Genomic DNA, 12670 nt, shown 5'->3' with positions numbered 1-12670 from the left:
TCCCTGCCACTGTGAAGATCTAAAGATATTTAGACGTACAGGTCATCACAATGGAAGACGATTTTGATATATCAACAGACCACGTGGATTTTTCAAAAAAAAAAATCAAAATCAAAAAAATTCTGATGGCACTTTAAGTCGCTGGGGTATATTTGTAGCAATAGCCAAAAATACATTGTATGGGTCAAAATGATAGATTTTTCTTTTATGCCAAAAATCATTAGGATATTAAAGATCATGTTCCATGAAGATATTTTTCAAATAGTTGTATCTCGGCCAAATATTGTCCTATCCTAACAAACCATACATCAATGGAAAGCTTATTTATTCAGCTTTCAGAAGATGTATAAATCTCAATTTCGAAAAATTTACCCTTATGACTGGTTTTGTGGTCCAGGGTCACAAATACAGTTGAGAGAGCTTAATTTATATTCACCCCAGAACATTCCTTTAAGAGTAACCACTAAAATGCTGGACTCTTTGGATCGTGTTTTTAGTTAATACGACATAAAATGTCACATTAATTGTACCAGAAGAATCGCTTTATAAGAACGCCTTTTAAAAGAGAAACTGTTCGTTACAAAGTACAAAGGTTTTGTATTACTTGAATAAAGTTTGCTGGCACAAGAACTAGATTATTCTGTTGTCCAAAATTCAGGAAGACTGCATTCCCAATACACGACTGGGAATTACATGCTTTTGCTTTCAGCATGACAACCTTTCTCATGTTTTCAAATGTGTAGTTGGATGTGACACCAACAAAAAAAAAGTCACAAAACACACAAGTACAAAAAAAGTAGTTTTTTGTTGTTGTTGTTTTTTTTTTTTACAAAAAAGTAACTTTGACAATGTAGTACAAACCCCTCTTATAAGAGGGTCAGCATTTCTCCTTCACAGAAACCCACTCCAACATTCAGATCAGACTGTAATGTCTGATTAAGAAAATCCAGCTTATGGCACTTTTGGTACGGCTGCCCGTCTGTCCATTCTGGCAATGTCCAACTTGAATGGATTCTTGCAAATTCCAACTAGATTGTGTAGGCTCACTCCCTTTTTTGGCTCTGAAACAACGGCAGAGTCCCAAAAACACAGTGGTATTCTGAGGGATTCTCAGGTAGCAGGAGAATAACGTTCCTCCACTTTGCTCGGTCATCAAATTTGGCCAACATGACAGCCATTGTAGTGAGGTGCTACGTCTCGACGGATGAAGGCAAATGCGTCACTATCTCTACACAGTCTGTTTCTAACAGGTCCTCGGTATCCTGCTTGGCTCCTTCCTCAACCTCCAACTCGAACTGAAACTTGTCTCCACCATCAGTTCCCGTTTCAAAGAAGGGAGGGGAGGGACTCTGTGGTATCATGCTGTGGTACCAGTTCCTGTTCTCTTCTAAAGTGTCCAAGATATCCTGCGCATCTGGATGCACCAGGTCCGCCCAGGTCTCCCATAGTGGATGCACGATGTAATCAATAAAACCAACCTAAAAGGAAAACAAAAAAACCACATGGTAAGTTCCTTCTAGAAACTGCTTGACTTGACCAATCCTTTGTAAACAAAACAGTGCACTTAATTGCATTACATGTGCACTTGTAGTGTGCTTCAAATTTTAAGTATATTTTTGAACAATTTTAAATTCTTAAAAAGTATATTTTTAAAAATCTGCATCTGCAGATAATATAAGGCCACTTAAATTACTGTTCCGTAACACACTTAAGTATGCTTGTAAAAAGAAAACATTTGTCAAATGTACACTCTAAAAAATGCTGGGTTACATTTAACCCAGTTTTGACCCAGCGGTTGGGTTGTTTTGAACCCAACCGCTGGGTCAAAACATCCCAATAGCTGGGTTTGTCCCTTTTTAACCCAGCGCTGGGTTACATTTAACCCAGCATTTGTTGTGTGTAAAGTTTTACTTTAAAGTACATTTTAAATCATTGTTTTATTAATCTTTTTCATGTTTTAGAGAAGTACACTTATTTTGATTTGTTGACTGACACACTAAAGAAGTATTTTGATTATAAATTTAACTAGTTAAATGTACTAAATTGCAACTTCATCATTACAAATGTGTAATTGCAAATAAATTTAACTACCTGACATACAAGTTTAAATAGAAATGATATTAAAGTAAATTTTATTTTACCATAAATGCTTGTCAATACATTCAGCAGTACACTTTAACCATATTTCAATGGTTACAGAATTATGGAATTGCATATTAAGATGTACTTAAGTTCTACTTAAGTGGGTCAAAAAACACTTAAGTTATACATTTAAAGCTATAAATTCTAATACATTTTAATTTACAAATACCATGCAATTAAGTGTTCGAAAACATTACATTAATTTTACACTTAAGTATACTCTTTTAAAGTATGTTATTTCTGTAAGTACACTAAAGTATGCTAAAGTGTACTTCTTGTTCCACAAGGAATGACTTAAATGTGAAGGATTCTTTGGACTCCCACCTGAGACTTCTCCACTGAAGCAGTGTGTTTGTCACACATCGGGCTGATCTCCATGCCTCGCTCTCTCTCTCGGTCACCCTGGTGAAAGAACTCTTCCATAATGCGGTCCGTCCATTGCCGATACAGATCTAATGGCTTGGTGGGATTGCTGAGATCGGCACAGTGAACCATATTTCGTAACACCTATGGACATTGTGAGACAGGACATTGAATGATATTGACTTGAGGAACAAGTAGTGAAGAAACATATGTTGTTGAGGACACACAAGCCAGAACTCACCTGTATCCTGTCTGTATAGTTGTCAAGTAGCAACACTCCTGAACTGGTCACCTTCTTGGTCTCGACCATTGTCTTCAAGTCAGCCAGTAAGCTCATGTGCTTGGACATGTCTGTTGCTAGTACCTATGGAAAGATTTTGAAACTTAGGGTGCTGTAGATCATTTGCTTTCTGTAGATTTTTGGCTTTTATGGTCTGTTTACGTATATATGTGACCATGGCCACGTTTTCATTACATTGGTACAGGCATGTATTGCGGGGGTTCAGATTTCAAATGTCTGGGAAGTGCTGCTAAAAGGTAATTCTCTATCGTGTTGGAAAATAACATGTCCCATACACCAAACCCAACCCTAAACCTATCCGATAGTGTTAATGAAAGAAAAAGTGATATAAAAATGCATTCATATATTAACTTCCTTCTACGCGAGTTTGAGCTGTTTTGTATGGAAGCCCGTTTCCGCCACTGAATAAAAAATAAAACAAGGTAATTGCGACTTTTTATCTCATAATTCTGACTTTTTTTCTCAGAATTGTGTGATATAAACTCGCAATTCTGACTTTTTTTTTTTGCGAGTTATAAAGTCAGAATTGCGAGATATAAATTGCAATTCTGACTTTTTTTCTCGGAAGTCTGACTTTATAACTCGCAATTTTGACTTTATAACTCGCAATTGTGAGAAAAAAAGTCATAATTGCGAGATATGAACTCGCAATTGTGAGAAAAAAAGAAAGTCAGAATTGCGAGATATAAACTCGCAATTGCGAGAAAAAAAACTCAGAATTGCGACTTTTATCTCCACTGGGCTCTGATTTTACAATTTCGTAATTCTGACTTTATTTCTCACAATTGCGAGTTATAAAGTCAGAATTGCGAGACATAAACTCGCAATTCCGAGAAAAATGTCAGAATTGCGAGTTTATATATACTCGCAATTCTGACTTTATAACTCGCAATTTTGGCTTTATAACTCGCAATTGTGTGTTATAAAGTCAGAATTGCAAGATATGAACTCAGAAAAAAAGTCAGAATTGCGAGATAAAAAGTCGCAATTACCTTGTTTTATTTTTTATTCAGTGGCAGAAACGGGCTTCCATAGTTTTGTCAAACCATAGTTTCACAGGATTTGTACCGGAGTGGTTCACCTCACAAGTGCAATGCCATATCATGTGTAGGTTTGCAAATGCAGTAGGTTTGCCCTTACCGGGCAAACTTACTGCATTTGAAAACCCATACATATGAAGCTGTATATGTTGAATGCTAACATTCAAAAGTATCCGTTTTCAAGTCTCGCAGCATGTTAAAATTGTTTTGAAGTCATAACATAATACTGTGCAAGGAATTGTGCGAAAATTTGGCTTTCTGAAACAAAACTTTGGCCCTGTAAATCATAACTTGTGTGAAAATGAATAAAAGTTGTCTGCGTTTTACTGCATCTAGTGTTTATTTCAACTGGAAACTCCAGCGATTCGTAAGTATAGGTACGTTTATTGAGTTTTGCAGAAATTCAGGTAGAGCTGCGTATTTCCAGTAAGCCTAGGCAGCATTTTTCAGCACAAACAGTCCTCTCCAGAGTTCAGGCAATCTCAGACCGATTATTTTGGTATGAATTCGAGCACAATTGCTATGTTGATCTATGCCTACAGTCAATGAACCAAACTATGTGAGAAAATGCTTCAGGTTTTGAAACAAACACTCCTACTCGATGAAATTTCAAATACTCATAATTGGGAGATACTTGTGAGGGCGAATAAGTTGCCCACACAGATTTTTCTCGTGTTCGAATTTGCCACTTTGACCAACAGAAAGCTGCTTGGTTTGAAAGTAACTTCTGTGTGAGTTGTGTGAACACTAAAAGCGTAAAGATGCCTACCATATCAATGACCATTTTCCTGAGAGTCTGTCGCTGCTTCTTGGAGAGGTTTTGGAAGATATCACAGTTTTCCCCTTGCAAGAGCTTGAAACCAACCGCTAGGTGATGGTTCTCCAGAACAGACTCATCATTGTACATGAGCGCCAGCTCGGAGTCTGCAGTAAAGACAGCAATGATGTTTATGAGAGACATGAAACAGTCATAACATTGAGGCTTTGTTCTATCATATGGTTTGCGTTTCAATAACTGCAACAGTTTGGATCCATAAACATACATAGTCTTCAGTATGTCGATAAAAACACACTCACTGGTATTAATTAGGAACTGGTTTGAGACCCCTGGGTGGTCCACGTCATGGATGGCTGCTGCAAAGATAGCGGCAAGGACCTCCAGGTCTGTAAAGACCTCCTGTGGATAATAATAGAGAAAGATCAGCTTTCCCCAATGCATTGAACTGAGTAAAGCATGTTGCACACAGTTTAAGCATTGTAACACAACAGTTGACTCTTTTTGCCACTGATCTTTAATGAAACAAAATATTTAGCAGATAAAAACTTGAGCTTGTCTTTTCAAGTTTATTTTTTGCGTTAAAAGAAGACAACGCAAAAATGAGCTGCAGACAAAACACTGCACGCTGTTTAGAGATTCAAAGGGTTCAGAAACAGCTATGACTGGCAGTATGTGTGGGAATGTGGAAAGAAACAGCATTTAATAAAAAAATAATTCTGTTTTATTCTCTTATTTTGTTTTGTATTTATTTATTTTTGTTTATAACCATGTTCTATTACTTTGTTTATACATTGTTTTGTTATTTAAATTCTATTCTCTTATTTTTATGCATTTTCATTTTTTCATTTATTTGTATTTTAGTCTCTTATCTTGTATTTTAATTTTTATTTTAAATTTTTATTTCTACTTTATTCTCTTATTTTCATTTTAATTTAAATTAAAAACATTTAATTTAGATCTATTTTATTCTGTTGTTTTGATTATGCTTTTAATTTTTTTTGTTTATTTAAATTTTATCATCTCATTTTTATACATTTAAATTTTATTCTCTTATTTTGTTAAGCATTTGAATTAGATTTTTTCATTTATTCTCTTATTTTGTTATATGCAGTTGTGAAACATTTTTTATTTCTATTTTACTTTCTAATTTTGTTTTCATATATACAGTATGTTTTTTTTTAAAACACTTTACAAACTGTTTAAAAAGGTGCTATATAAATAAAGCTTTACTACATTATAACTACATTTATATGACATATGTGACCCTGGACCACAAAAGCAGTCTTAAGTCGCTGGGGTATATTTGTAGCAATAGCCAACAATACATTGTATGGGTCAAAATTATAGATTTTTCTTTTATGCCACAAATCATTAGGATATTAAGTAAAGATCATGTTCCATGAAGATATTTTGTAAATTTCCTACTGTAAATATATTAAAACTTAATTTTTGTTTAGTAATATGCATTGCTAAGAACTTCATTTGGACAACTTTAAAGGCGATTTTCTCAATATTTGGATTTTTTTGCACCCTCAGATTCCAGATTTTCAAATGATGATGATGTATTATACAGATGATGTATAAATCTCAATTTCGAAAAATTGACCCTTATGACTGGTTTTGGGCTCCAGGGTCACATATAGGAGTTTCTTACATCCAGTGCAGGTGTGGAAAGCAGGATGTGTGTGGACTGGGCCACATCAGCCGCGTGTAGACTGTTGTGATAGGCTACGTCTGCGTGGTAGTGATCTTCAAGGGTCATCATGTACGTTACAAAGGTCTCCACTGGGATCCTAAATGTCTTCATTAAATCTCTCTCCTACAGAAAACAAAAATGCTTTAGTTGCATTTCATTTTTAAAAACACATCTCTGGACATGTGAGATGGGATTTTAGTTTTGCGTACTAACCTGAAAGATGGCGTACATGATGCAGGTCAGCGGTCGATGGTGAGAGTGCTCTGAAACTTTAAAGATGTTCAGACCCCACTTGTTAATGTCCTCCAGGTCCTACAAAAGGCAAGAGAGGATATACGTCCAATTACGGTACAAACTCGACAAAAGTGCACAATTTTCGTGCAACAGGTGGTCTGTAACGTACGACTATACCTTTGAGAGCAAGTCCTCCAAATCTGTTTTCACGCCGAAGCGGGCCGTACTGCAGCTGCTGGGCAAACCAGGGCCGTCCGTGACCTTCCTCACCCCGCTGATCTGAGTCATCAGCTGCTGCTGCCTCCTCTTTCTGTCCCGCGATTTTGGAGTGGGCGATGGGATCTCCAGTTCATTCTGTTTATCTACAGGGGGAAAGGTTTCGTCCCGTGATTGTTCATTTCAGCACTCGCAACACTCAATTCACAACAGATACCATGACTTTACAGACTCACTGAGTGAGTTCAAGTCAGCAAAATGAAGTTCAATGTTAGTGAAAGCCACCTACAAGAACCTTTCTGTCAAGTTCAACAGTTTATGCTACAGCTAAGTATTCCCTGATGAAAAGAAAAGCTTAGATTGATGGTCCAGACTGGTTTATGCTGGTACTGTATAGCTGGACCAGCACAGTCATGGTCTTTCTGGAAAAGCTGGCTGACATAGTCTTACTGGTTATGCAAGTTAAGCAGTTTGATGGGAATACGATAACTAAATATGCACTGAAACAAGATGAAATGACAAAATTAAATCAAAAAGATTAAACTTGTTTTGTTCAGTTTGTCTAAAAGCAAATAAAACTCCCCGTAGAAAATTAAATTGTTAAAGAACAATTTTGTTTAAATAGTGTTTTCTCTTGAGAACATATTTGCTTTATTGACTGTAGAAATTATCGTGCATTTTATTATTTTTATTCTTTTTTTGTTAGTACATAACAGAAAATATGATGCATATTTTAAAAAAGACATCACAATAAACATTAAGGTCTTTCAAAGTTGCCTTTATTTATAGTAAATAAACTAAATTAAACATTGACTAACAAAATGTTTTTAGTTATATCTTAAGTAAAATTCTACTTTCATATTATAGGTAATTGAGCCTTATGAGGTTATGGTGAAATGAAGTTATAAAAAGCAAAAAGCAAAAAAATAAAAAATATTATATTGGCCTATATTAAGTAACATTTTGGCTTATGCCTAAAGAAAATATATAATGGAATTATGGTCTTTATAATAAATAATCTTTTTACTTTGTATGAATGATTTGGTTTTTGGAAAAATAAATCTTTTTGAATGAACTAAGCTAAACATAAATTTGGTGAAATTAAGTTATAAAAAGCAAAAAAGTATTATATTGACCTACATTAAGTAACATTTTGGCTCATGTCTAAAGAAAATATATTACGTAATTATGGTCTTTATAATAAATAATCTTTTTACTTTGTATGAATGATTTGGTTTTTGGAAAAATATATATTTTTGATAAATACAAAAATTGAAGGTATGAACTAAACTAAATATAAATTTGGTGAAATTAAGTTATAAAAAGCAAAAAAGTATTATACTGACCTACGTTAAGTAACATTTTGGCTCATGTCTAAAGAAAATATACTACTTAATTATGGTCTTTACAATAAATAATCTTTGTGTGAATGCTTGTGTCTTTGAAAAAACAATCAATTTTGATAAATATTACATCAAAATTAAAGGTTTGAACCAAACCATAAATAAAATTTATGAAAAATTAATAAATTGACTGTAACAAATTTGAGTATTTTGTTTTTCCAACGTATCATTTTTTTAAAAGTATATGCTGGTGACAATCCAACTCAGTTGTATCTAATGTTATTTTTTTCTGAGGTCATTTAAGAGAAACATCTTAGACGCTAGCATGAAAAAACCATACAAGTCTCCTGAGATGAAAGAGCGATCTCTTGATTTTTTTCTCCAGTGACGTCCCTCAAAACCTTTCTACTGTTTCTAAACATCTCTGTTTCTCACTCCGAAGAGAGTGAGACTATCTCGCTAACACTGCATGTTTTAAGAGTGTCTGTCTGAAAATCTCCCCGCTGATGACTCTGTGAGTAAGTGTGTAGGCTGTAGGGCTCTGAACGGCAGGGTTAGGGGAGTACAGTGACCCTGTGGCATCTGACGCAGACTATAGTTTCAGCCCTCCTCTCTCTCTCACACACTCTCTTGCTGTGTAGATGCCAGACCAGATCAGACTGGTTTGAATAACAGAGGTGCAGGCGAACCACAGACATTCAGCAATCATCAAACCCCCTCTTTCTAGATATCAGTGTTTTCATGGAGGAGCTAGACAACCTCTTTATCCACAACCTTTTATCATTATCACCATCTGAAGTATGGCTTCTCAAGATGTTCTGGTTTCTCAGTTTAGCCCACTAAATGAAACACTGTATACTGTAGGAAAAACACTGTGGGATTTTGGAAACAATCAATCGATCTTGTCTCATATCTATTTTTCTAGGTTAATGTGTTTTTTAGTATTGCATATTGTTGTTGAAAAAGTCTCTCATGCTCACCAAGGATGCAATTATTTAATCAAAAATATGCTAAAAATAGAAAAATGTAGAAATATTATTGCAATTTAAAATAACTGTTTTCTATTGTATTATACTTTAAGGTGTAATGTATTCCTGTGATGCAAAGCTGAATTTTCAGCATCATTACTCCACTCCTCAGTGTCACATGATCTTCAGAAATAATTCTAATATGCTGATGCTCAAGGAACATTTATTATTATTATCGATGTTGAAAACAGTTATAATAGTGATACATTTTTTTCAGGATTCTGTGATGACTAAAATGTCAAAAGAACAGCATTTATTTAAATAGAAATCTTTGATAACCTTATAAATATTGTGTCTTTACTCTCTTCACTTTTAAAACAAAATGTATTGCATCCTTGCTTAATAAAAGTATCAATTAATAAAAATAAAAAATAAAAAAATACTGACCCCAAACTTTTGAACAGCCCATATTATGCATACTGCTTTTATGAGCTCATATTAACTAGGGTTTAAGTACATGAAATACATTGAATACTTAGTTTAAAGTATTGAATATTCATAAGTTATATTCATAGGCGGAGGGTGAACCAACTCCAGGGCAAGGCTAAAAGCAGCCAAATCTATTAGGCCTAACTACAAACATCATAAACCTGTCTTTTTAGGCAAGAACCAGACATGGGTGTCATGTAGGCTAATAAAATATGTTTAACGGGACTGAATTTGTATTTAATGTGATTACAATTTAATTAAAACATTAGAAATTGATAGTTATATAACGTTTCCTTCCCACGGTTATTCAAACGGCGAATAAATTATGTACAGAAATGACATTATCACTAACTTTGATCTATCGCACTCTCAAAAAACCAAAACTATCGTTATAATCACTGAAGCTGTCTACACTACGAAATGAATCCCTTACTTACATTGTACATCTGCGCTTTGTTGTTTATGATGAGAGAATTCGCGGAATTCAGTCAGCTGAACGCGCGCGCATTCAACAAAGCTGATGAATTTCAGCGATGACTTATCTGAACGCCTCTGACTGGCCATTGCACTCCTAAGCGCAACAGAGTCGTGTGTGATTGGTTAAAATGCGCAAAACTGTAAAAACGACTAAAATGAAATACGGTGCAACATGAGCAAATCTTAATTTAATGCGCAGTCGACACTTTCTATTCGTTTACACGTTGTTAGCAACAGACGTAATAGATTTAAAGGGATAGTTCACCCAAAAATGAAAATTTGATGTTTATCTGCTTACCCCCAGGGCATCCAAGATGACTTTGTTTCTTCAGTAGAACACAAATTATGATTTTTAAGTCCAGCCGTTACAGTCTATCAGTCGTATAATGCATGGCAATGGTAACAAAATCTATGAGAGTAAAAAAAACATGCACAGACAAATCCAAATTAAACCCTGCGGCTCGTGACGACACATTGATGTCCTAAGACACGAAACGATCGGTTTGTGCGAGAAACCGAACAGTATTTATATAATTTTTTACCTCTAATACACCACTATGTCCAACTTCCTTGAGCGCGCGCACAGCATCCGATGCGTGAGGTGTGTACGCGTGCATTATACGACTGATAGACTGCAACGGCTGGACTTAAAAATCATAATTTGTGTTCTACTGAAGAAACAAAGTCACCTACATCTTGGATGCCCTGGGGGTAAGCAGATAAACAAAAAAATTTCATTTTTGGGTGAACTATCCCTTTAATTTGTTTGTGCAGGAGCATTTTTGTCCAATTTAGTGGCATTTTTGCCCCAAGACCCCGTGGCCAGCCTTACACATGCTCCGCCTATGGTTATATTCTATTCTATTCTATTCATATAAGCAATAAAACGAATGTTCTATTTCTAGAATAAGGGTTTACAAAGGAACTATCAGTCCACATGTAATATGTTTTCTTACAAGAGTTATGAAGATAATGAAAAGAATGTTCAGACTCACCTAAGAATGTGTTGGAGATGAACTCAGACACCTGGTTTCCAGAGCGACTCATCTCAGACAGATGTGTCAGTTCCCGATTCAACATCCTCTTGAACTAAAACACACAAACAAGACGAGTCTTTATACAGTATCAATATTTCTAAACTTCTCATTGCATGAATTGCCAGTCCTCGTATTATATTTTAACCAAGCAATGCAAGAAACTCAAGCAACATCCAAATTAAACGTCCAATACATGGCAAACAATGTGTGCCAGTGAATAACTCTCACAAACACACACCTTAATGTAACCCCAGGACACCGAGAGCAAATAGTTGACTTCAGGCATGTTGGAGTCTTCCATTAGAAGCCTAAACCCTGAACTCCTCTAATCACGCTTCAGCTCAAACTAAAGCGCAGCACTGACTCCAGCAGCTCCACACCGTCTCTCCTCATCTCATCAACTCTGCGTTCCCTGTCACATCCCAGCCAGTCTCGGATAAACAGCAACCGCCAGGAGAGATCCAGACAGAATTCCACGAGATCTGCTGCATTTGCCGTACTGTGTGTTTCCAACACTGAGTCTTTTTTCTCTCTCGGTTATTTCTTCCTCCTTCTCTCTGTCTATCTTTCTCTCTCTCTCCTGTCTTTACACTCCACATCCACTGCTTTTTTACTTGCTGAACTAACAATTTCTATTTATATGCAATTGCTACAAGCAACTTTAGTTATAATTCCTTTACGGTCTTTGGTCTGTAGTATTTATTTATTTATTTAATCATTATATCTGAGCAAATTCTCATGAATGTTTGCATGGGAAAAAAAACCCCAGCCAGACAGAAGTAACATGCAGTCAACTCACACACAAATGCTAAAATCATTAATCAGTCCTGCACATCCTCCACATTTAATACCAAGTGACATATCTGTTCCTATAAGCTGTATTTCCGCAATATGTTGTTCTACTGGGAAGCGATGGACATGGTTTTGCAACAGCCTATTTTTACTCAATGAAGCAAATTTTTTTTTTTTTGCCCAGGGAATGCAAAATTTCTAAAATATATGTCTTGCAAGTTGCATTGGATGAAAGCTTCTGTTAAATGCATAAATGCAATGTAAGTGCACTTCAGCTGATATTATACTAGAACTAGACACTGTTGAACTGAGGTAAACAAGTCTAGATGTTTTATTCAAATCTAAAAATACTTATAGAAATAAAAACAATTATTTAATAATGACTAATTTTTCAATTTATTTTAATACATTTTTTTAATAAAACATAATACATATTTTATAGTACATGATATCATTTTAAAAGTAGAAATCGTTTTTAAATATTTTTAAGCATTTTTAATAAATTAATGGTCTCAATTAATTATTTCAATTTAACCTAATAATAAATTATTATAAAATATAATATATATTTTATAGTACAGGATATCATTTTAAAAGATTGCAAATAAATTAATATTTTTAAACATAAATTAATAGTATCAATTATTTAAATTTAACCTTACACTCTAAAAGATGTTGGGTTAAATACAACCCAGTGCTGGGTAAAATAGGGACAAACCCAGCAATTGGGTTGTTTTGACCCAGCGGTTGGGTTAAATGTTTAACCCAACCTTCTGGGTAGTAACCCAACCGCT

The 12670-nt window shown here is 34.9% G+C and overlaps 1 protein-coding gene across 2 annotated transcripts in view; it reads right to left on the bottom strand.

The window, feature by feature from the left end:
• Positions 1–796: 796 nt before the first annotated feature.
• Positions 797–12670, bottom strand: part of LOC107709350 (cAMP-specific 3',5'-cyclic phosphodiesterase 4B-like) — a 17685-nt gene continuing 5811 nt past the window's right edge. For both annotated transcript variants that reach the window (XM_016513800.1, XM_016513801.1), the window contains exons 2-10: positions 11043–11136; positions 6732–6916; positions 6534–6632; positions 6279–6443; positions 4924–5023; positions 4616–4770; positions 2747–2869; positions 2467–2649; positions 797–1478 (exon numbers count right to left, since the gene is read on the bottom strand). In XM_016513800.1, coding sequence (XP_016369286.1) covers positions 1191–1478; positions 2467–2649; positions 2747–2869; positions 4616–4770; positions 4924–5023; positions 6279–6443; positions 6534–6632; positions 6732–6916; positions 11043–11136 — 1392 coding nt within the window. In that variant the 3' untranslated portion in view covers positions 797–1190. The remainder of the gene's footprint in view (positions 1479–2466; positions 2650–2746; positions 2870–4615; positions 4771–4923; positions 5024–6278; positions 6444–6533; positions 6633–6731; positions 6917–11042; positions 11137–12670) is intronic.

Source organism: Sinocyclocheilus rhinocerous, unplaced genomic scaffold (genome assembly GCF_001515625.1).
Source record: "Sinocyclocheilus rhinocerous isolate Xijiao unplaced genomic scaffold, SAMN03320098_v1.1 scaffold2341, whole genome shotgun sequence".
Lineage (NCBI taxonomy): Eukaryota > Metazoa > Chordata > Actinopteri > Cypriniformes > Cyprinidae > Sinocyclocheilus > Sinocyclocheilus rhinocerous.
The sequence above is the reverse complement of the archived record's forward strand: the minus strand, read 5'-3'. Positions and strand labels throughout refer to the sequence as shown.